Below are 22882 nucleotides of genomic sequence, written 5' to 3'. Positions count from 1 at the left end.
TTTTTCTCACTGTTTTCAATTTAATTGATTTATTTGTAGTAAATGTACCTAAAAATATATATACATTGGGAGTGGAAATAATGATCAATACGCATCACATATAGAATATTTCTGTATTCACAATTATTATAATAAACAGCATCGACTCCATGATCTACTGGTGAGAAAACAGAGCTCTTTCAGTAGAAGCGAAAAACTCTTGTACCCTGATCCAGTCTTTTACCACCATCCAATATTCACATCCATACACACTGCCACTTTACTTCCATTGTCCCCTTTCTTTCCTTTTTTCCCTCCTATTCACTACAATAACAGTACACGAATAATCATGCACTAATATACTGACTCACACTGTATATGAGCTAATAATGAGTTAAGGAATGTACTAATCACCAACTATGGAAGGGCAAGCCGTAACTATAACGTCAGTCGTATGAATTCATAATAACATACTTAATAGTGACCACCTTTGTTACTGTGGTAATTAACATGTAGAATGAAACTATTATGTGCATCAATTTTAAATTGTTTGTATGCTTCATTATCTACACCGATCAGGCATAACATTATGACCCCTGACAGGTGACGTGAATAACACTGATTATCTCCTCATCATGGCACCTGTTAGTGGGTGGGATATATTAGGCAGCAAGTGAACATTTTGTCCTCATAGTTGATGTGTTAGAAGCAGGAAAAATGGACAAGTGTAAGGATTTGAGCGAGTTTGATGAAGGGCCAAATTGTGATGGCTAGACGACTGGATCAGAGCATCTCCAAAACTGCAGCTCTTGTGGGGTGTTCCCGGTCTGCAGCGGTCAGTATCTATCAAAAGTGGTCCAAGGAAGGAACAGTGGTGAACCGGTGACAGGGTCATCGATGCACTTAGGGAGCGAAGGCTGGCCCGTGTGATCCGATCCAACAGACGAGCTACTGTTGCTCAAATTGCTAAAAAAGTTAATGCTGGTTCTGATAGAAAGGTGTCAGAATACACAGTTTGTAGCAAATGAGGCTGCATAGCCTCAGACCAGTCAGGGTGCCCATGATGGCCTGCTCTGATGAATCACATTTTCTTTTACATCACACTGGATGGCCGGGTGCGGGTGTGTGCGTCGCTTACCTTGGAAACACATGCAACCAGGATGCACTATGTAAAGATGGCAAGCTGGCAGGGGCAGTGTCATACTTTGGGCAGTGTTCTGCTGGATTCATTTACACTGATCCTCCTTTTCAGAAGACACATTAATCATAAACACCAATAATCTCTCCGTTCATTTCTCTTTCAGTCCTGCCGTAGTACTAGAGTGTGCTCTGGGCGGCTCGGGTCCGAGGCTCTGCTCATTCACTCGAATTTAGCAGACACTTTCATCTATTAAGATTTAAAACCATGTTATAAAAGACTATTTTCCGGTATTTTAGTCTCAGATTGAGCATGTCTGATTTAGTTTAACCCTTATGTGGTAATTAATACATTAACTAACACGTATGTACTAATATTTACTTAAGGTGACGTCGTAGTTAAAGTTAGCTCTTCGTTAGTGCGTGATTAGTACATGTCTTAACTCATCATTAGTTCATATTTATCCTTTTCTATCAGTACTATGGTGTTCCATTATTCCCGGTGGAATGGAAATCAACTTATCAGACATTTTCAATCAGTATGAACAAATGAATAAATGTCTTGTTGCAAGTCTGATATAAAATTAGTCAAAACACTTTTGCCTTTCAGTGTGAGATGTTTTTTACCTCGTTTAATCATATTCCTTGAGCCCGTGGCCTGTGACTCTTATTTCACACCGCCATCTAGTGGTCGATTTGCTGTACTGCTGCTTTGCTGCACTGCCAGAAATAAAAAGCACATGTTTAGCCCATGTGATTGATGTGACCATGTGTGAAAACCCGTTTGAAGACTGCACATGTGAACGCATGTGACATGACTTGAGATAAATAAAACCTCCTGTTCTCATGTGCAATTTTCTAGCAAGCTCTTCATCGCCTTTGTTAGATTTTTCAGGGGGAAGCAATTTATAATGCACCGAGAATGTTATATTGAATGTTACGCTCACAAAATATATTCTGTCATGTTTTTATAACAACTAACCAAAATGCACCACAGACTCTTTCCAAAGGTTATGCTGTCTTTATTTGTCACATACACATTACTGAACAGTGAAATTCTTTCTTCGCATATCCCATATCCTTGGGGGTTGGGGTCAGAGCGCAGGGTCAGCCATGAGGGCCCACCTCTGCTCAAAGATTCTTGTGAACTTTTACCGCTGTATCATTGAGAGCATCATCACCAACTGCATCTCAGTCTGGTATAGCAACTGCACAGCTACAGACCGTAAAAAAGCCCTTCGGTGTGTGGTGAAAAGCACCCAACGTATCACTGGCACTTAGCTAACCACCATCAAGAGCATTTACAATAAACAGGGGGCGAGAGGTATTATCAAAGACGCCTCTCACCCGAATCATGGACTATTTACCCTTCTCCCATCCTGTTTCCTCACTGAACAGCTGATCACACTGTAATATCTGTGTACATTTACTTTACCTTACTGTTATCCACCTGGTATCTATGTACTATAGACATTATAAAACTGTACATTTTTATCCTGTACATAACTACTATTTAAACATGTATATAAGAAATACTCTTTATTTGTCACATATACATTACAGCACAGTGAAATTCTTTCTTTGCATATCCCAGCCTTGGAGGTTGGGGGTCAGAGGGCAGGGTCAGCCATGATACAGCGGCCCTGGAGCAGAGAGGGTTCAAGGCCCAATGTTAGAGGAATGTTCCAGAGAGTTTCAACTATTTTAAAGATGATGAGAACATGATGAATTATTGGACTATTATTTAAGATTTCTGAGACGATGAAATAATCAAAAAGTTATGGAAAAGTTCTTGGAAACATAATCCACAACAAAACGGGAATTTTCAGAAAGAAAACTTTCATGGAAAACCAAACAGAATAAAAAAAAAAAAAAAAGATCTATTCTGGACCCGATAATTGTTAGCTGTGTTGCTTCTTGGAAAAACTGACAAGAACGTTTCACCAAATGTTCCTTTCTAATACAATTTTTTAAAATAACAACAAACAAAATGAATGTTCCTGTAATGTTTTTGTTCTCATCCCAAAACACAAGAAGCTTCCTAAACACAAAAGCACTTCCTGCTGTCGGTATTTGGTTCTCCTTTGGTCATTTCTATTGGGAACCATTTCATAAAGTTCTCTTTTGTTGTGCATTTTAGCTTAGTATTGGGAAAATCATCAGTAAACAGTGCAAGATTTTTTGAGAGGTACAAATAATTTAAAGGTCACCAGAGTACCGAAGGGAAACACTGTCAGAATCATCGGGGATTACCGCAAGTTTCCTGAGAATCATCTAAACTTTGAGAAAGTTAGGGGGAACCTTTCTCTCAACCTAACATTAGCATTTGTTTCCTCTTTGGCTAATTGTTTTGGAGACTATTTCATATCATTCTATTCTGGTTAACCACAAACTAACATTCTGGGGCTGTTTCTCTAACGTTCTCGCACTTACGATGCATACCGGAGCTTGCTTTTAGGTTAATGTTAGGGGAACGTTTGTGCTACGTTTCTGAGGGGTTAAATGATTAGAGCATTAGAGGAAAAATGTTCAGTCCATTAGTGATTTCAATCTTCAGTTCTATTTCTGTCAAGAAAATTCTGGAAATCCAAATACAACAACAAAACATCTGTTCCCAGACTGTTTCAGAAAAACCAAAGCCAAATATCCCCTGAATGTTCTCAGGAATCTATAATTGGTGCTATTTTTCGTAACGTTCTGGAAACGTTCATTCATGCTCTGGTCCAAGCAACCTCAGAACCTTTCTCTAACATTAGAATATAGATCCCTAATTCCCAATTTTTCCCCCTTTTCCCCAGAAATGGTCTATTTGGATATAAAAAAATGTTTGATGAACTATAAAACACAAACTTATATGGCACCTGACCAGAACAATCACCAAAGATTGTGTTTATGTATGTTTGTAACCACAAACTAATGTTTTGGGAACGTTCCTGTAAAATTCATTTACAGTCTCATCTTCGGAAACAGAAAATGTTTCCCCAAAAACGTTTCCCTAACTTTTATACCTCTGCTGAAACTGTTCACAACCCCAGAACTGCCTCAAAAACACAAATCTAAATTAAAAATAAATTATTTTCCTCCAAGACATGAGAAACCAAGCCAGGGGCATCTTTTGGCAGCGTAACACTCCTAACATGGAGCCACTCCTCTTCATCATGGATGAGCTCACAGACTCCCCTGATTGGCTAAGGTGACCGTGATTGACAGCAGAGAGAGAGAGAGAGAGAGAGAGAGAGAGAGAGAGAGAGAGTATTTCATCCCTCCCACCCAGAGAGCATGGCCTAACAACAAATCATGTACATGTTGATCTTGTACAAATTTAAATTGTTAGCACTGCTGTGGTAAAAGAAAAAGAAAACATTTCAGGACACGTAGTTATCGGAAATAAACTTTCAGGCTGCTTCACATCACAACACGGTTGATTGTTTTCAGTGTGGCCCACAATGTTTAATTCTTTCAACCATTCAACAGGAAGAAATAGTTTGAATTCCAGCGTCACAATCTAAAATTCCATCTAAAACAATCTATTTGCAATCAGCTGTAACTTTAAACTGCGGGACTGAATCACGAATGAATCAGAGATTAAAGATCATGTCTACATTCTGTGTAGAGCAAAATGTGTGTGTCAAGAAAAAGCCCCTTTACAACGTAAACTCATTCTGACTCCAATGTATTTGTGTTTCTAGTTGAATTTGTGTTTTTCTAGTTGCTTCATGCAAAGTTAACCTTTGAGAAGCATTTGTCACAAGCATGAAACTACGAAATGCAAGCATGACATGTTTCGGTTTTCATCCTGCTGCCTGTTACTGATTAAACATTTCGTTTCAAGCAGCCTCTTTGTTAGCTGTCCAGAATAAAATACTCCGTCTAGTACGAAGGTAAATTGAGACTAAAAGCTCAACTTTATTTCTTTTGGATAAATAAGCCTGCGGAGCTGCAGCATGACCTTCCTCTGTTGGTCATTACATTTCCATAAAAGGGTGTGTCTGTTCTAGACTTTGTTGGAGTTTTTGGTCACAAACCTTTTAAAATATTTTGTGAGACAAAAATGACCAATTAGCGATTATAGCGATCATTATTAGAGAAAATGAAGTCAAATAGTAAACCATTCTGTTTTTATTACAGTAAACATGAATGGTGTGAAGAAATTCGGATGGAACTGAGTCGACTGTAATTGCAGAGAAGATATTTATTATAACAATGCTAAAACATTTGTTTCCCAACGTTTGTCTGTTTTCGCTGTGTCTGTACAACTCCAGTCTAGCAGTCTAGTTCATTACCTTGAGACTACACTTACTACAAGCTGTCAGTCAATCTAAGTGTTGCCATGGCAACATGCTACACTCTACCCAGATGTGGCTTCTTTGGAAAATCTTTTCATTGACGGAGCAAAAATAAACAAAATACTTGGGCATATTGTGACAGAAATGTCAGCTACTCGATAATAATTTCTGGTTTACATGAGTCACACCCGTGTTGACATTCAGCACTCTAACATTGACATCGGTCTTACATGTTGAGTATAACTTATTGTCATATATACACAGTGAAATTCTTTCTTTGCATATCCCATCCTTTGGGGTTGGGGTCAGAGCGCAGGGTCAGCGCCCCGGAGCAGGGTGGGTTGGGGTCCTTGCTCGAGGGCCCAACGGTGGCAACCTGGTGGTGCTAGGGCTTGAACTCCAATCCTCTGGTCAATGACCCAAAGCCTTAACCACTTGACCTACCACTATCCCCACTGTTATCTTCAGTAACTGCTTTATCCTGGTCAGGGTTGCATTGGATCCGGAGACTGTCCTGGGAACAATGGGCATTTTAGCAGACACCCTTATCCAGGGTGACTTACATTTCATCTCATTTTATACAACTGAGCAATTGAGGGTTAAGGGCCTTTCTTAAGGGCTGCTTGGTGGACCTGGGATTTGAACTCCCAACGTTCCTATCAGGAGTCCAACACCTTAACTACCAGATACTAGTCTGTCACACACACACACACAACTCTGAGAGAATATTCTCGACTAAATCTTGAGCTCAGGATCGAATCAGGAATCCTGGAACTGTGAGGCAGCATCACTACCTGCTGTGCCACCATGCGGTCTTCATTATCAAAACAAATAACAGATTGCATGCCAAATAGCATTTATTAAATAGAGCAAGAAAAAAACATCTAAATGATATCAGATCACAGGTTTGCTTTTTCTTTTCTGATGAAAACATTCTAAAATAACATGAAAGCAAACTATTTCCTATTATAACTGTGTAATAACCTGACTGCCCCAGTTATGATACAAACCTGTACCATGCCTTCTTCAAATCAAGTCTGGAAACTAAGAGCTTCATTACAAAACTCTGATTTCTGACTTTTGGTTCTACTTTTTTTCTCGATTTCACCTTGCACGTTGTATTAATGTCATGCAGCCGGAAACGGTGCTGCTTCACCTCAGGTCTGTGGCTCCTGAATTCCTGAGCTGTCTGTGTGACATCTCTATGCATGATCTTGTTGAATTTCCTCTGGTTTCCTTCCAAAAACATCCAGGTAGGTGGATATAGGACTTGTTTCCCATTCTGGGTCAATTCGTGCCTCACTCCCAGTGTTTCTGGCTCCATCTTGAATAAACAAATAAGTGACTGAATGAAAGTTTTGTTGCAGCACATCATTCAACATTTCATTCATATTTCTCTGAATAATTTTTACTTGTAGATGAACTGTAGTCGAAACTGATGTACATTTTCCTTTCTGTCATTCACAGACCATATGAGATGCCCAAGTTTTACACGCAACTGCGTTTCTAGTCAACTCCGGAAATTCTTGAGGTATGAACTAGCGCCATCTAGTGGTTTCACTCAGCAGTACACAGTGGGAGCAAGTGTTGATGAAACTACTAGAAGAAAACAAAATGCCAGCCTACCGCAGGCACATGTATGAATGAGCACGCGCAGTATACACACACACACACACACACACACATACACACACATATATATATATATATATATATATATATATATATATATATATATATATATATATATATATATATATACATTTTCCATGCAAGTTAGAAGAAGCATATATGAATACAAATATAGATTACATCTTATAAATATGCAAACACCCTCCATACATAGCAGAATATAAAGTGCATAGCATAACACAAATCCAGCATTCTATATGCCTGTATAATAGCTATGGTATTATTCTGGTTTCCTAATTTCTTCAAACATCGATTATTACCTTAGATTTCAAAGAAAACACATAAACCAAATGTATTATATAACATAGCAGCAGAGGGTGTTGGTTCTTAGATTGCACTGGGTGAATCACCGTCTTGGTTTATGGTGACACGTCATTAAAATCTCCTTTGCATCACTCTCAGCGCTTTTGCAGATGCACATTTTGCGTAGGTGCACCCTGTGCATCCCGGGGTTGCTTCTCAGAGCAGCCTTTTGCATTCGTAGCTTATGCAAACGGACTAAATGCGCTCGAGTGCTGTTAAACCACAGATGTGCCCTTTGTGACATTCCATAGCCTAACTCGCCCTTCATCATCTGCCTTATCCCACGGCAAAGATGCCGTTTCCTTCATGTCCGTACTCATGTTTGCATAGTTGACCATGTCCGCTCCTGTGACGTTTACGAGCCGTTCACGCACGCGATAGTGGTGCGTGGAGAGTGTCGCGTGCCCAGACCGAGCTTGTGTGTGTGAGAGCTCGCCGTGGCTTTGCGCACCTCGCGCACGCAGTGTGTGTGAACAGCACGCGCGCTGCAGCAAAGGGCGCTCCGAGCACGCGGCAGACACACCCAGAGGAGAAAATGCTCTCCACTAATGCGCAAGTACACTCCAAAGAGCTTGAGATGAGCGTTGCTTGCGCCAGTCGGAATAAGTGGCCAGATCGAGAGAAGAAGATTTTTTTTTTTTTACTTCCTTCAAAGGCAAAACATCCCTGCTATGAACCGAATTCGAAAAAAAAAATCCATGATAAAAGCCGAGAGTCGTCTGTGCAATGCGCTCTCTCGTGCCGGCGCGTTTGTGAAAACAATCACACGCCAGGCAATTGCTCTACTGTTTTTTTTCTTTCTAAGGGGTAGCGGAGCGACACACAGAAATCACCACAATAATAGGTAACGTCTATTATTATATTTTTTGTTCGTTTTAACGGTCAATAAATGGTATTTTCATTATTTGGAATGCGTTGTGTTTTGCGGGCAAGATGGCGCCGAGCACAGTCAGGTGACCTTGTATGTTTTTTTTTGTTTTTTTCTTTACCTCCCTGGCTGATGCGGAAGTGAATCCCCCCCCACCACCCCCCTTTACAGTGCTATTGGCTGGTTTGAACTCTGTAGTGATAAGAATGGGTTCGTGGTTGGAGTATGCCATGTGGCAGTCAAGCGCATGTGACAAAAAGTGTTTTTAAAAACGAAAGGGGGGACGGAAATCTTGTTGAATCTCTAGTGCCACCGAGGGCACCAGCGATAAAAAGCAGTGATCTAAATGAGCATACGATTGCTTGTTAAGTCACAGTGTAAACAGGCGCGTAAAGAGTTTTCAAGGTTATGAAATTTCGATGCGGCCAAGCCGACGCGCGCTCTTTCACAACCTACGCATCGGGATGTTATGTCTATTACTAAACTGGAGCTCATTACTGATGTGTGTTTACATTTCACCCTGTTTTACCAGGACATCTGTTTGGAGTGTAATTGATTATTGTTATTATTTTTTTATTCGAGTTAAACTGGTGGTTTCCATTGTGCACTCCCTCCAGAATCGACTTTCAAAGGGGGAGGGGTCCATTTATCATGACCGTGTGCCATATAACATCCCAAATTGATTGCTGGTAATAAATAATTTACTTCCAAAATACACTCACGGTGAAGCATTAGCAGTTACATTTCTGCCTGGTTCGTCCCAGAGTAATACCATTCATCAACTGTTTCCCTCCACATCATGCTGCGTTGATTCAGTTCACAGAATTTTCATTTATTTATTTATTTTATTCGTTTTCAAACAACAAAATCAGTCTGATCGAGGGCGAGCTTCTCAAACATATCTTCTTTAGTTTAATCTTTGGCGCCTTCGCCACTTTGGGTGATTTTAACGCATAGATGTCACCCGTCACCCTAAAACAGACTTTACTGGATCAACCAAACCCTCCCCCCTGTAAACCCCACCCGATTTCAGGTCGCGCGCCCATTGGCCGCGCGTCGTGTGCTAGGGCCGCTCAGACTGGATCGCGCGTCTCTGACTGGTCCGCGGTGACGACAATCCCACACCCAACTCCCGCCTCCTGCAGGCGTCAAGTTTGGCAGACTGGCAAGCTCTAGTTTGTAAAGGGGCTATAGCTGAATGTGCAGGCGAAGACTCCCAAGTCTTAACTGCGCTCTTTTATTAAATCCGTCACTCAGAGACCCTCAGGATGGATATGAAGAAGAGGATTCATCTGGAATTGCGTAACCGAACGCCGTCGGACGTAAGCTGCTTTACGATTTTAGCGACTCGGGGTGATTTTTTTTTTTTGAGAACTAAAATCGCTGCTAGAATAACCTCTGTGCTGTAAGGTAGATGGACAGCGCGAGATGTGCACGCCGTCAACTTGATGGTGTTGAATGAAAAGTTTGAGGTGACTTTGTTAACGCGGGGCCGCGGTCATAGTTCTGAATAACTCGACGTGTTTACACATGGACCCGGGGCTTTCGCAGTTTGCTCGGTTTCCTCAACTTTTGAAGGCTTCTGATCGATCGGTTTGCTGTGAAACTGTAACAGTAACGCGCATTGTGTAGCCAGCGTATAAACAAGGGAAGCGGCATGAGGAGCCATATTTGTAACTTTGTAGCCCCGATCGCGCCCTTTTCCTTTGCATCCCCGAGGCTGCAAAAAAAATTCAGCCTTACCATTCAGACCTTTTATTTATTTTTTTGCTGTTCTTTCCCCAAATTAATACCAGTCGTCTGTGTTCACCTGGCGAGTTCAGCAACTTGTGGGACAAATTTTTAAATCGCTGTGCAGCCGATTGCCTGCTAGCGATCTGACCAGTCTACTATTTTAGTCGAACTGTTGTCATTATTTTTAGGACGTATACGGCTCTAATTGGTCAACCAGACAGATCTGCACCAAAGCTGGACGTTAGAAAAAAAATAATCCCACGGTATTGGTGTGTGTGTGTGTGTGTGCATGTATGTGTGCGCGCGCGACTACATGCTGTGTGGAGCACAACCACGCGATTGCTGTGTTGAATTTTCGGTGTCATCTTTACATCGAGTTGCGTAAAGGCGCGCGAAACCCCATTAAAACTGCATTATGTAGGTGCTGGAGATGTAACGAGAGAACAAGCACTTGTAATAACCCCCCGACGTGCTCGGTAAATTACACACGAGCTGTCGGTGTTTTCCCGAAGTGTGAGCTGCGTTTGGCTACAGATTAGTCCAATGCAACATAACCGAAGTCTCCATAAAGCAGTCCCTGACGTTTCTTTATATACGTGTGTATATGCGTCCAAATACCGCGTTTACGCGTCTGGTAAACGCAGTTAAGACTCTCCTTTCCGAGCCTGCCCGATCTCCTGTGGTAACTAATGTGCTGGGGATGTTTTGAGGCGCATGGCTGCGCTCGGTATTTATATGTTTGTGCGAGGAGCGCTACGCAACTCGGAGCGGCGCTGCTCCAGTTCCGACATCTAGGACAAGCCGCCATTTTAACCAGCAACAAAGGCACACGGCGTTTAATCGACTAAACGTACCGTTCCTGCAGTCCGAGCGGTCGGTTACTACAGTCCATCGTCGAATAAACCATCAAATCTATTCCTCTTTTCGAAATTCGCTTTAAGTTGGTCGAAATCGAATCAAATTGGTGGGTTTTACGCACGGACCTGGTAGCATTTCGGCTATGTCGTGTTACCTGCCCCTCCTACTCCTGAATTCTTTAGCCCGTGTCTGGACTCCTGGGACAATTTAAGGCGATTTGACTAACTCTTCAAAACCTGGCCTGCTCGGCGCCATATTCTAGCTTTTGTCTGTCCTTTTGGGGGAAAAAGAAACAGGCGTCAGGAAAGCGCTGGAAAGCGAATAGACGCGGCTCGTTGCGGAGACAGCCATTTTGTTTGTGTGAGGGGGAAAAACCGCGGCGAGTCAAAAGCAACGAGCAGAGCTGATACGAATAATCGGTCACTGCTGTAGACTGCTGATTACTGTAATCGACACGATGTAATGGCTCCACCGAGCCAACAGAGTCCTATTTCTTCACCCAGCGTATGAATGTTATATGCTGAGCCTGAATATTTACCGTAATTAATCGAATGGTTTAGAGATATTCACAGAATAAAGGTGCACCTCAAGTAGCTACAATAAAGAAAAGGCGGTTGTTTCTGCCACCATACAAGACTCTTTCACAGGGGAAATGTTCATTAACCCTTCATTACTAATGATATTCTCAACCTCCACATGTTGAATAATGATATTTCATGTGAAAACATCTGAATATAAATACACGGTTTTTTTTTTTGTTTTTTTTAAATAAGCTTTGAGGAGGCTCAGCATGGTCAAAAATGATACAGCTCCAATGCCAATTGCATAAAAGGTCTATTAATAATGCCTGAGTTATACGAAGACGTGACTTGTTCATTAGGAATTGTAAGAGAAAACATCCCATGTAATCTAAGCAAGCTACACTCTGAGTCAAAAGCTGGCAACGGCAGTGAGCTGACTCAATTTAAGCTTGCAACATGAACCAGAGACCAGTTCAACACCAAGCACTCCTGACTGATGGGAGACGTGCAGAGTTGGAGACTTGTACACATCCTGAATTTTTGGTTTTATTTCCAGTTTGCCACTTTTATTCCCGTGTTAACATCCGTTGTTCTTTTGTTAGGTGAAAGAACTTGTGCTCGACAACTGTCGGTCAAATGAAGGCAAAATCGAAGGCCTTACAGACGAGTTTGAGGAGCTGGAGTTTCTAAGCACAATCAACGTCGGCTTAACCTCGGTCGCCAACTTGCCCAAGCTTAACAAACTCAAAAAGGTACAAATATGGTGTTCCTATTGCTAAACAAATAACTTTTTTCATTATGGATAACCTTGTATTTGCATCATTAATAAAGGTTGTGTTTTTGTTCGTAATAGCTCGAGCTTAGCGATAACAGAATCTCGGGAGGTTTGGAGGTACTGGCAGAGAAATGTCCCAATCTCACCCATCTCAACCTCAGCGGCAACAAGATCAAAGATCTCAGCACCATCGAACCCCTGGTGAGTTTTAAGGCTACAGAGGCCATACACCTTTATTGAATTAAAGGAGAATGCTTTAGTGACCTTCCGAGTTGTAATAAGCGTCTGTACTGCACCATAGAATAAACAGACCTGCAGGTTTGTGTGTACTTGCTTATTTGTATTTTGTCATTAAACTACTGTGGTAATGAAGTCATATAAAATCAAAGTTCAAACTAGTTTTACATTTACAAAGGTGCTAATGCCCTTCTTCTTTTATTTTAAATATATTTTTAATGGTTTAACACAAGGTTGATGTTATCTGATACACTGTAGAAGCTTGGTGGTTAAAATGGTATTAGTAAAATACCCAAAGTCTACAATTTACCTTGTTAGTATTATATAACAAGTTGGGCATTAAATATATGCATAATGTCTGTTGTAATGTGACTTTGAGTCACAGAAATTTTGGATTAAAGTGCTTTGGTCAATTATGAAGATATTTTGTAAAAATATTTTTATGGGTAGAATTTAACAGAAGTATAAAAAATCTCCTGTTTCAACAGAAAAAATTGGAAAGCCTCAAAAGTTTAGACCTGTTCAACTGCGAGGTGACAAACTTAAATGACTACAGAGAAAACGTCTTTAAGCTGCTGCCTCAGTTGACGTATCTCGATGGCTATGACAAAGAGGATAAGGAGGCACCTGACTCTGACACAGAGGCCTACGTCGAGGGATTGGATGACGAAGAAGATGAAGATGATGGTATTGCTCGTTTCTTCCTGTTTGAGTCGCTGTGTTCACATGCATATATATATACTACATATTTAAAAAGGGAAAGGTTTACCGAGGAAACTTTTTCCTCATTTTGCAGAAGTAGACGAGGAGGAGTACGATGAAGATGCGGCTCCAGGAGACGAAGACGAGGAAGAAGGAGACGAGGAAGATGAAGAGGAAGGCGAGGAAGAGGAGGAGGAAGATGTCAGCGGAGAGGTGAATGCTGCAGCGCTTTATATATTTAGTCTTTACTCCTTTGCCGTAAAATGATGTCTTTTCCACGGAAGGAGGTGTTATTTGTTGAATCCAAAGAATTTATTTATTTTTTTTGACATTTGTTAGGAGGAAGAGGAAGAAGACTTAAATGATGGGGAAGTTGATGACGAGGATGACTACGGTAAGCAAATGAGCCGTGTTTATTTAGCCGTTTGGATACATAGAGCGAACATAAATTTTAAGGATCAGTGCGCAGCTTAAATATACCTCAGAGCATATCAGAATTGCGGTATGATATATTAAAGCCGAATTCTACCTGAGAGAAGTTTTCGCATTCAAATTGTTAATCAGGAAAAACGTCGTACTGTTCTCATTTCCTTATATTGTCGAGTGTAGAGAGAAGTATGTTGGTATTTGCTTTTACTACTGAAGGTCATATAACAGCGAAATTACTGCAGGTTCTTTTAATTTTGTTTCCCAAACCAGATATTAACACTTGGTTTTTAAAAGAACCTTGCTTACACACACACACAGAAAATATGTTAATAATGGTGGAGTTCTCCTTTTAGATGCCAATAAAAAAAATACATGCAGTTTTTCTTTTAAAATAAATAAATACACGGTTCAAGTTTCAGTGGAATAAAATGTGCTCTTTATTTATTTGTTGCAGAGGAGGACAGGGGAAAGAAGAGGAAAAGGGAGGTGGAAGAAGAAGGAGAGGAGGATGATGACTGAACATGCACTCTCGGATTCCCTTCGTGATCTGACTGTTTTAACCCTCTGTTTCTATGTCCTAATGTAATTTTGCGGTGGTTTGGGGGAGGTATGCAAATGGTAGGGGTGGGTTAGTAGATATACGAGGACACAGTTTAAATATTAGGTTTATTTTTTTTTCCTTTTTGTTTTTGGATTATTATTATTATTATTATTATTTTTTTTTTTTAAAACTTTGTTTGCCCCCTTTCTTTTCTTTTCTTTCTTTTTTTCCCCCCCTCTTAAACACGGCTGGCAACACAGTAGTGGAAATTTCCTATTGTCCGAAACGAAACCGAGTTTGTTCTTTGTAATTTTTTATTTTGATTTATTTTATTTTATTTTTTTCTCTCTTTACTGTTGATTGCCTATACAGATTGCTTATACAGATTGCTGGGTATGACTTATGTATTTAAATGACAAAAAAATACCAAAAACCTTTTAAAAACAGCATGTCTGGCTCTATTTTAAATTTGACTACTGGATTTCAAGAGGGTTTTCTTACCCACCTTTTTTTAAAAATCACACCTTTTTTTGTTTTTTCCCTTTTCCGTTTGTGTACATCGCGTCTCTTTTCCTGTTTTTCGTCATCATGTGGACGTGCTGTTCAGGCACGGAGGAGGCATCGGATCCTGCACAGTACAACCTCTCAATGTGATTTATTTTTATTTTATTATTATTATTATTATTATTATTATTATTATTTTCTTCTTCTTCTTCTTCTTCTTCTTCTTTTTTTAAATGTTTAGATCTGAATGTCTGCCCTTGTCAAATGACTCCTAGAACCCCTTTCTCCTCCTTGCGTGGATAGTTCAGAGGTCCCGTGTTCTTTGTAAATAATGACCAAATATATTTTTTTCTATTCCCCTTTGATAACGGCAGACATTTTTTCACCATTAATCTCAGTTGTAACAGTTAACTGTAATAAAACGAATGAAAACACGTGCAGCTGTAAAGTAATTTGGTGATCCCGGCAGAATGTACCGAGCTCATGATCACAGTGAAAACCATCCAGGTCATTAAGTCACTACCATTTACTGTATGAAACTTGCACAGCTGTGGTTTGGTCTCACTACATACAAGTGTTGGCACGTTCCATTCAAATCAGCCTCTCGACGAAATTGTAACTGTAAAGCTCAGGGAAAGGATATTAGCTTGTATTTTTTTTTGTGTGTGTGTGTGTGTGTGTGTGTGTGTGTGTTCTTTTTGTCTGGATATTTGTGTAAATATTCAGAGATACTTTTTTGGGGGTTATTTAAAAGCGAAGGAATTCTGAGCTGTTTTCTCATTTTGTTTCCTCAGTCTGGATATTTTGTAAATATTCCGAGATGATACTGAAATTTATTTAAGGCAAAGGCATTCTGACGTGTATTTGGTGGCTCTAAATTCTACCCTTTTTTTTTTTGGTTTTGTTTTGTTTTTATTATTAAAATGGAGAAGAAAATTAGACACGATTGAGAAAGAAGTCAGCCTTCTTGTTGATGAATTGGATTTGTTTCTGAAAGGGTGGGGTGGGGATCGATTCAGGTTAAGTCACGGTGATCATTCCACGATGACATTTCTATTTTTAAAGCAGTTAAATGTGAGGTTTTTTAGACAATTCGCATGATAAAATGTCAAAGATCACAGAAGGGCAAGGTCCCCCCCCCCCGGTGTTATTTTGTCTGCGGCGTGGGACAGACGGACTCTGTCCGACATTGGCCTGGCTCGTGCTGATGTCACCTAGTGGAGAAAATGGGTACTGCACATGGATGACTTCAAGGGCCCTGAGCAGATGGGGCCCCAAGAGGTGTTACACATGAGAAATTTTCATCCAGCAACATAATAAACACTCTTTTAAACTGGTGACAACTAAAACCATTCACTATAACGATTAGTAAGGCTGTGTTATTGTATGAAATACCCCCCTCTTGAAAGGGATACTACACATTTCATTCGAAACAAATAGAAATGCTATTAATTAAGCAACACACTTAATGGTTATCTTCAACTGCCTTTTGTGTAAAATTACTATGGCAGTTACGTAAAGAATAAAACAATGGCGAACGCCAGGCTGATTATTTTCCAATAACAGCATGTGCTAAAGTTTGTACCAAAAGAACAGTTACTATTAATGATGGGGTACTATTCATCTATTATTTTATATGTTTAATGTGGTGGAACATCCCCAAAACAAGCCATACTATCGCTTATGTTTTAGCAGATATAAACATTTCACTCACTTCTGTTATTGCTAATTTTGTTTTATTGTTCGTGTGACATTAATGAGACAGGAAAAATTGTCAGGTTTTCAATCCTGAAGACCGGCAGAAAAGGTAGTGCCTTTGGAGACTCCTTTCATCGATAAACCTATTATAGACAGCTTCACCTTATTAAGGATTGTACATTCATTTTTGTTAAATTCTAGATTTTAACCTTATTATTTGGCTTAGATTATATGGAGCATTATGACGTCTCCATTCATTTAGCTGTTACTATAGAAACCATAGTGTGCACATTAATATAAACTGATGATTTGCAGCTGTTACAGCTGCTGTTCCAGAAAATGACCCCATACTTTCTGACCTATCCAATTTCGAGTTCAACAGGACGTTGGTATAAACAATAATAATACATGCCTCTGGGGTTGTTCAGCACTGCATTTCTCAAGAGGTGGCCCACTGGATCAGGTGTGTTTGGAGAAGGGCGACTTGAGACTCGACAGGATGAAAATGTTTTCATGCTCTCCTGTTTACTATGCATGAAGCAGGAATAAGCCACAAGTTTAAAGGAGGTGAGATTATTTTTATGAGACGATAGTTTCAGCAAAAATCTTTCCTACATGGTTTGTAGTCAAACATCAGCCTGCTTTCTGTCTAGGAGCACTCCAGGGGTTTAAAAGCTGCGGGTGTGGATCTGATTCGGAATGAAATAAGGCCTCATTTCAATCACACATACACAAATCACGGATGATGCGGCATGATGATCAGAAAATATGTTCGTATTTTTATCAGTGAGACAAAGGAGAGGCTGACGTGAATCTAGGATCAGTCTGCTCTCCTCCTATAACAGTGTAACTCCAAATCTATTCTGACGATAATATAAAGGGGTATATAGGTATACTGCTTATGTTCCTGGGTGATTTATGTTAATTGTTCAATTATGAGAGGGTCAGGGTCCTTCAGCCTTTCAAAATAAAACAGATTGGTTAGAAAGTACAAACATTAACCATCTACACACAATGAACACCTCCAGCTGGTATGCTGAATGCCCTACAAGTTACACATTTACTTTCACATACCGTTGCCTGTACTATAAGATTTTAGCCATTCTTACCTACTAATCACTCACTATTTTCTCATTTCTTCACATCAAACAGCGCCTAAATACATGCGTCTCTATCATCGATCCGTTCCTTTACACTCTTGTACTAAACGGTGTCTTTCCTTGTTGCTGGAGTGAAACCTTCAAGGGTACATCTTTTATTCATTAAAAACCTGTAAGCTGTGCTTTATCTGAAAATGTGGATATAGTCGATCTTTAAGGTCGATAATTTGGGCCGTAATTACTGTTTAGCTTTTAGCTTTGAAGGTAAATTAGATGCGCATTTCTAGATAAAAAAAAAAGATAAAGTTCCCCTTGAACGTTTACAGTTTAAACTTGCAGCAGAACATGAACACACTTCTGATGGGTATATTAGTGCCAGTACTTTGACATTAGATTGAATTCTAGCTGTGTATGGTGTTAGGTATTAGATGGTATTGTGTTGTGTTGATCAAATCCGATCCTCTGAGCAATCTAATTAGGGTAAAGATACAATAAGTACAGTTTTGTGTTTCACTAGAATGTGATTAAAAGCTTGTTGCAACCTCAGAATGGCAGCATGGACACTATAGAAGAGAGGTTATCTCAGCGAATACACTCTTTGGATATTAAAGGAGCAGTTTGTAATTTTTAAGTCCCTCTGCAGCCTGCAAAGTGAGATGTGATTAATAGTTTACCACAGCACCAGTTGTGAGCTATGGTTAAATGAATTCTTAGGGAAAGTTGCAGAGCTGGGGAACTCTGTTCTGTTTGGGGGTGGAGCCTAATTCTGGGCCAGAAAAAAAATAAAGAACAGGTCTAAAATGAAGAAAAGTCCAATTGTATTGCAGAGATACGATTCATTTAAACATTACAAACTGCATCGTTCATTCAAAATCCCTTCCCAATTAAATGATACTTATTGAATCTTTAAAATTTTAAGACAAAAAAAAAAAAAAGACAAGTAAAATGACTTCTAGAAGACATATTTGGTTGACCAGCTAATGATCTCTGTCTCTACATCCATGGTTAAAGATGAGATGAGCTGAAATATTCAAAAACAATGCAATAATTGGGGAAAACGTATATATAACAAAATAAATAATTACAATTATAAAGAAAACAAACACACACACACAAAAAAAAAAACAATAATACAGTTAATGGCTTGTATGGAAATAAACTTTCAAAGCCATTCCAATCCAATACTGCAAATCTGGCTGCTCACATATTCACAACAGAGGAGAAACGTGGATAAAAGTGAAAGAGAAAGAAAGAAAGAGAGAGAGAGAGAGAGAGAGAGAGAGAGAGAGAGAATGTGTAAAAATGAGTAAAATACAATTAATAGAGTTAAATAGCAGGAAAGAAATCATGAAGAATGTTTTGTCCCTTTGAACTACTTTTCCTCTGCAAATCTTTGTGTTTGTTTGTGAATGTGAGCCTTAGGTATACCGAGACTGCTGGGAAAGCAGCAGTGAACACAGGCCATAAGGTGTGAGAGGTTTTAGTGATAAAGGGGTCGACTTACACCCCAGTAGAGTCTGACAGCATTAAAGGCATCAACAGTTAGGATCAGAGTGAGACACTGCTTGGTGGGGACAAACGCTTGGTCGTGTGGGATATAAGAGAGAGAGAGAGGGGGTATCCAGGAAGTTGTTCAGCAGTACTGGGAGTTAATTTACAAGGGACTTGACCCTGGTCACATGCTGCTGTCACTACTATTGTTATTGTTGTTGCTGTTGTTGATGTTCGGACTGTTTCTCAGGTTGTTCAGCTCCAGTTCCAGTTGTCGTATTTTAATGTCCTTCTGCGCTAGCTCGTCTTTCAGCCGCCGCAATTCATCCTGCTGCCTGAAGAACATCCGCAAGAGCTGAAGATAGGAATATATATATATATATATATATATATATATGAAATATGAGTACATACATGCTCAAATACTGACCCGATAATGCAACAGGCATAACCCAATTAGCTTAGATTCTGACAAAGCCTGCCTTTTAGCTTAGATATGAACATGACTGGACGCCTGGGAGTTAAATTCCCAGGATGAAGGGTGGGTTTTATCCTTTATTATCAGTAACTTATTATCCAATACAGAGTTCTGGTTTCAGAGTCTTTTAATAAGGAGATAGGCCAATTTGGTCGCATACACTTCCTTTGAGTGAAGGGGACCTCAGTATAGCTAATCCATCTACAGACATGTTTTAAAAAATAATAAAAAATAAAATAAAATAAACCTACCAAACTACATACTGCTTTCCTAATACCAGTGCTGAATTTTGCTGGAATAACTTTATAAATTTTGAACTGGCTCTCTGCATATCCATGTCCTCATATTGAGCTGTGCCTGCTGCTGACATTATGACTCCTTTTACAAACTAACACATAAATGTACAGCAGTAAACTTGCTTTAATTTACTTAAAATACATTTGCAAATCTAAACTCTCAAAAAAAGTACAAAATTGTCTCATTGCTTGCTTGTCTCTGGGATGGTATCCCTCAAGGGTATGTACTCGGTACCATTATTTTTCAGATTTTACCTGAATTCTAAAGGTACATATGAAAAAGTGAATATTAAATATGAAATTGTGTACATACTAGTCTACAGTGTAAGATCTAAGTTTGTGCTTTGAATTCAAATGTACTTTACAGTTGTTTTGGAAAGATGTGCTCCAAGTGGACAATGGGTGAACACATAAGTGGTTGCAAAGACAACAACTGGAGCTCAGGATAGAACCTAAGCTCATACAGATGTTCATTGTCTCATGTAGTCATTGTGTTTAGTGTAATGGTATATTCAGCCTTCCAAACCATGGTGTAAACACTTTACCACAGCTTATACCTGAGTAGTGTGTATTTATTTGCTGGGATTTACTGCATTAAAATGCTTTAAAAAATGTCATGCATGCAGAACACAGGCACCTCATTCTCAGTGCGGGGAGGCACATTTTCCAGCAGGTCAATCCCGTTCACCACCACACTCTTCTTCTCCTTTACTGGGGCCTTGAACACCAGCTTACTGGGTCTGCTGTAGCCCTCCTTAAGAGACATTAACACTGGCCCTGCAGTCCCACACACACACACACAATTCTCATTATATTTAACACCTATGTTCTGATCATTATGTCCCATGAACCTAAGCACTCTCTACTGATTTTATATTTAACAGTTTTTAGTCAATAAACCACTATTTGTTGAAACAGATACTTAAAATCCCTTCTCATACTTTATTCTAACTTATCATTTCTGGACACTATGTGGCCAAAAATATTTGCACACATGACCATCACAACCATATATGGTTCTTCCCCAAACTGTGGCCACACAACTGAATACAATATCATTGTATGCTTTAGGGTTACAATTTCCCTTTACTGGAACTAAGAGGCCATAACTTCTCCCAGCATGACAACGTCTCTGTGCACAATGCAAACTCTATAAAGACTATCCTGCACAGAGCCCCGACCTCAACCCCAATGAACACCTTTGGGATGAACTGGAACATTGACTACACTCCAGTCCTCCTCACCCAACATCAGTGCCTGACCTCACTAATGCACTTGTGGCTGAATGAGCACAAATCCCCACAGCCATGTGCTAAAATCTAGTTTAAAGCCTTCCTAGTGAAGTGGAGGTTATTATAACAGCAAAGGGGGACTAAATCTGGAATGACAGGTTCAATAACCACATAATGCTTGTGATGATAAAATATATTTTTCAGCCACAGGGGATGCAAACTTTTGCACTTAGATGTGTATATAATCCAAATGGCCTAAAAATAATATCTGTAATATATATTTTTTTCTTATTAAACACAAGCATATATTGTTAAATATTGGGGAAAAATCTGTTCAGTAAATATCTAAAACGTTTCGACCCCATGAAGGAAGTTGCATTAGCCATTTTGGATCAATATCATTCAAGCAAGTAAACACTTCATATCTCCTAATATTAACAGTTTCAACAGCTAAATTGACTGAAACATATTTGTAGATATTAATACTAGTGAAATCTTTACCTCGATTAATACCACTGAGCCACTCATCAGCAGAGAGAGCGGGTTCTGTTCCTGGAGTCATGGGGTAGATGTCCTCCTGATACGTCTCTGACTGCAAACAGCACACACTGATCATAGATACTGTGTGCTAACTAGTGTACATTTCTCCATCTCACAGGCTTTCACACTCTAGCTGATGGATTAAAGGTGCAGCTAGTGACATAAGTTTGACTTTGAAAAGATCTAACGCTACTTTGAAACTCAAAATTTAGACAAATGCACTGCTCACAGAGCCACACACTAAAGCCAATGCTAATCCAAGAGACAGAGATTTCGGAATTTACAAGCCTCCTTGAGAGGCTGCACTGTTTGGATTGGATTCTTTTTTGGCATGGTAAACATCATGTAACATATGTCATAGAGTCAGATATGTAAAAGGATGTAAATTTAAAGGGTTAATTATTCCACCTCTAAACATCCACTTTACCACCATGCTAGCTAAATGAGAAATAAAACACCTGTTTTTCTGTTCTAGGAAAATATTCACCGTGGGATATTTTCCTATAGCAGCGTATATTGAAGTGTTTTCTTTTCTCTTATACCACAGCAACTTGATAATGATTAATTATGTCATACTTTAAACCATTATAGTTGTAATTAATGCAAACAAGCCTACAAGAAACCAGAAAGAGCAAAGTCTCATGATGGACTTACAGACTGCTACGAAGTGCTGACGCTGGAGACTCCGTCCATGAATATGGAAATTATAAATAAACATCTACACCAAACAGCCATAATATTATGACCACCTACCTAATATTGTGCTGTTTTGGCGATGCTCTGATCCAGTGGTCTAGCCATAACAATGTGGCCCTTCGTCAAACTCGCTCAAATCCTTACGCTTGCCCATTTTTCCTGCTTCTAACACATCAACTTTGAGGACAAGATGTTCACTTGCTGCCTAATATATCCCACCCACTAACAGGTGCCATGATGAGGAGATCATCACTTCACCTGTCAGTGCTCATAATGTTATGGCTGATTGGTGTTCATACAGACTTAAAGAAAGCTTCACCATATCAAAATATGTATGTTTGTTAGACGTAGATTATGTCCCTGCTATGCAAAATCTCCAAGAATGCATTACTATAATCACTGTATTAGAACAAACACATTATAAATAATGGTAGTTTTTGGATTATACCTTGCACTGTTATATATCTATACCTCAAATGAATCGACACGTACTGACCAATCAGATTCAAGGAATGTTGTATAAGATGTAATAACACATGACTATATACTAAAATGCCTTATGTTGGATAGAATACTGGTGATTTGATACTGGTGAGATATGAGCATCGAGGACAGTTATATACTATAGAAAATATATTTATTCAGGATACTGAGACTTTTTAGGATACTCAGTTGGTGTGTGTGATGAGCTTTACCCTAACATTAACATCACTGTGTGTGTAATGATCAGAATGTGAGTCAGAATAATTACATGCTAGCAGTTTGTTCACTGTAATGATAAATAT

The 22882-nt window shown here is 39.5% G+C and overlaps 2 protein-coding genes and 1 long non-coding RNA gene across 5 annotated transcripts in view; 1 reads left to right on the top strand and 2 right to left on the bottom strand.

The window, feature by feature from the left end:
- Positions 1–5922: 5922 nt before the first annotated feature.
- On the bottom strand, positions 5923–9289 carry LOC131347469 (uncharacterized). The gene is made up of 3 exons (XR_009203773.1): positions 7355–9289; positions 6815–7024; positions 5923–6726 (listed from the first exon to the last, which is right to left on the bottom strand). It is a non-coding gene; the product is annotated as an uncharacterized LOC131347469 (long non-coding RNA).
- A 140-nt stretch (positions 9290–9429) lies between these two features.
- anp32a (acidic (leucine-rich) nuclear phosphoprotein 32 family, member A) lies at positions 9430–15000 on the top strand. Its single transcript, XM_058381530.1, has 7 exons — positions 9430–9587; positions 11981–12130; positions 12232–12354; positions 12879–13077; positions 13187–13305; positions 13432–13486; positions 13976–15000. Exons 1-7 carry the CDS (start codon positions 9534–9536, stop codon positions 14038–14040), a joined length of 765 nt encoding a protein of 254 aa, XP_058237513.1. The 5' UTR covers positions 9430–9533; the 3' UTR covers positions 14041–15000.
- A 234-nt stretch (positions 15001–15234) lies between these two features.
- Positions 15235–22882, bottom strand: part of coro2ba (coronin, actin binding protein, 2Ba) — a 52154-nt gene continuing 44506 nt past the window's right edge. For all 3 annotated transcript variants that reach the window (XM_058381527.1, XM_058381529.1, XM_058381528.1), the window contains exons 10-12: positions 21363–21453; positions 20267–20406; positions 15235–19210 (exon numbers count right to left, since the gene is read on the bottom strand). In XM_058381527.1, the coding sequence (XP_058237510.1) occupies positions 19040–19210; positions 20267–20406; positions 21363–21453 (402 nt within the window). In that variant the 3' untranslated portion in view covers positions 15235–19039. The remainder of the gene's footprint in view (positions 19211–20266; positions 20407–21362; positions 21454–22882) is intronic.

Source organism: Hemibagrus wyckioides, linkage group LG27, assembly GCF_019097595.1.
Source record: "Hemibagrus wyckioides isolate EC202008001 linkage group LG27, SWU_Hwy_1.0, whole genome shotgun sequence".
In the NCBI taxonomy this organism is placed as follows: Eukaryota; Metazoa; Chordata; class Actinopteri; order Siluriformes; family Bagridae; genus Hemibagrus; species Hemibagrus wyckioides.
Note: the sequence above shows the minus strand (reverse complement) of the source record. Positions and strands in the feature narration are given on the sequence as shown.

Bases quoted from the DNA above. Each gene is read 5' to 3' on its own strand.
- anp32a (XM_058381530.1), top strand. From the start codon at position 9,534: ATGGATATGAAGAAGAGGATTCATCTGGAATTGCGTAACCGAACGCCG. The intron at 12,131-12,231 runs GTACAAATATGG...TGTTCGTAATAG, and splicing joins AGCTTAACAAACTCAAAAAG to CTCGAGCTTAGCGATAACAG. The intron at 13,078-13,186 runs GTATTGCTCGTT...CTCATTTTGCAG, and splicing joins CGAAGAAGATGAAGATGATG to AAGTAGACGAGGAGGAGTAC.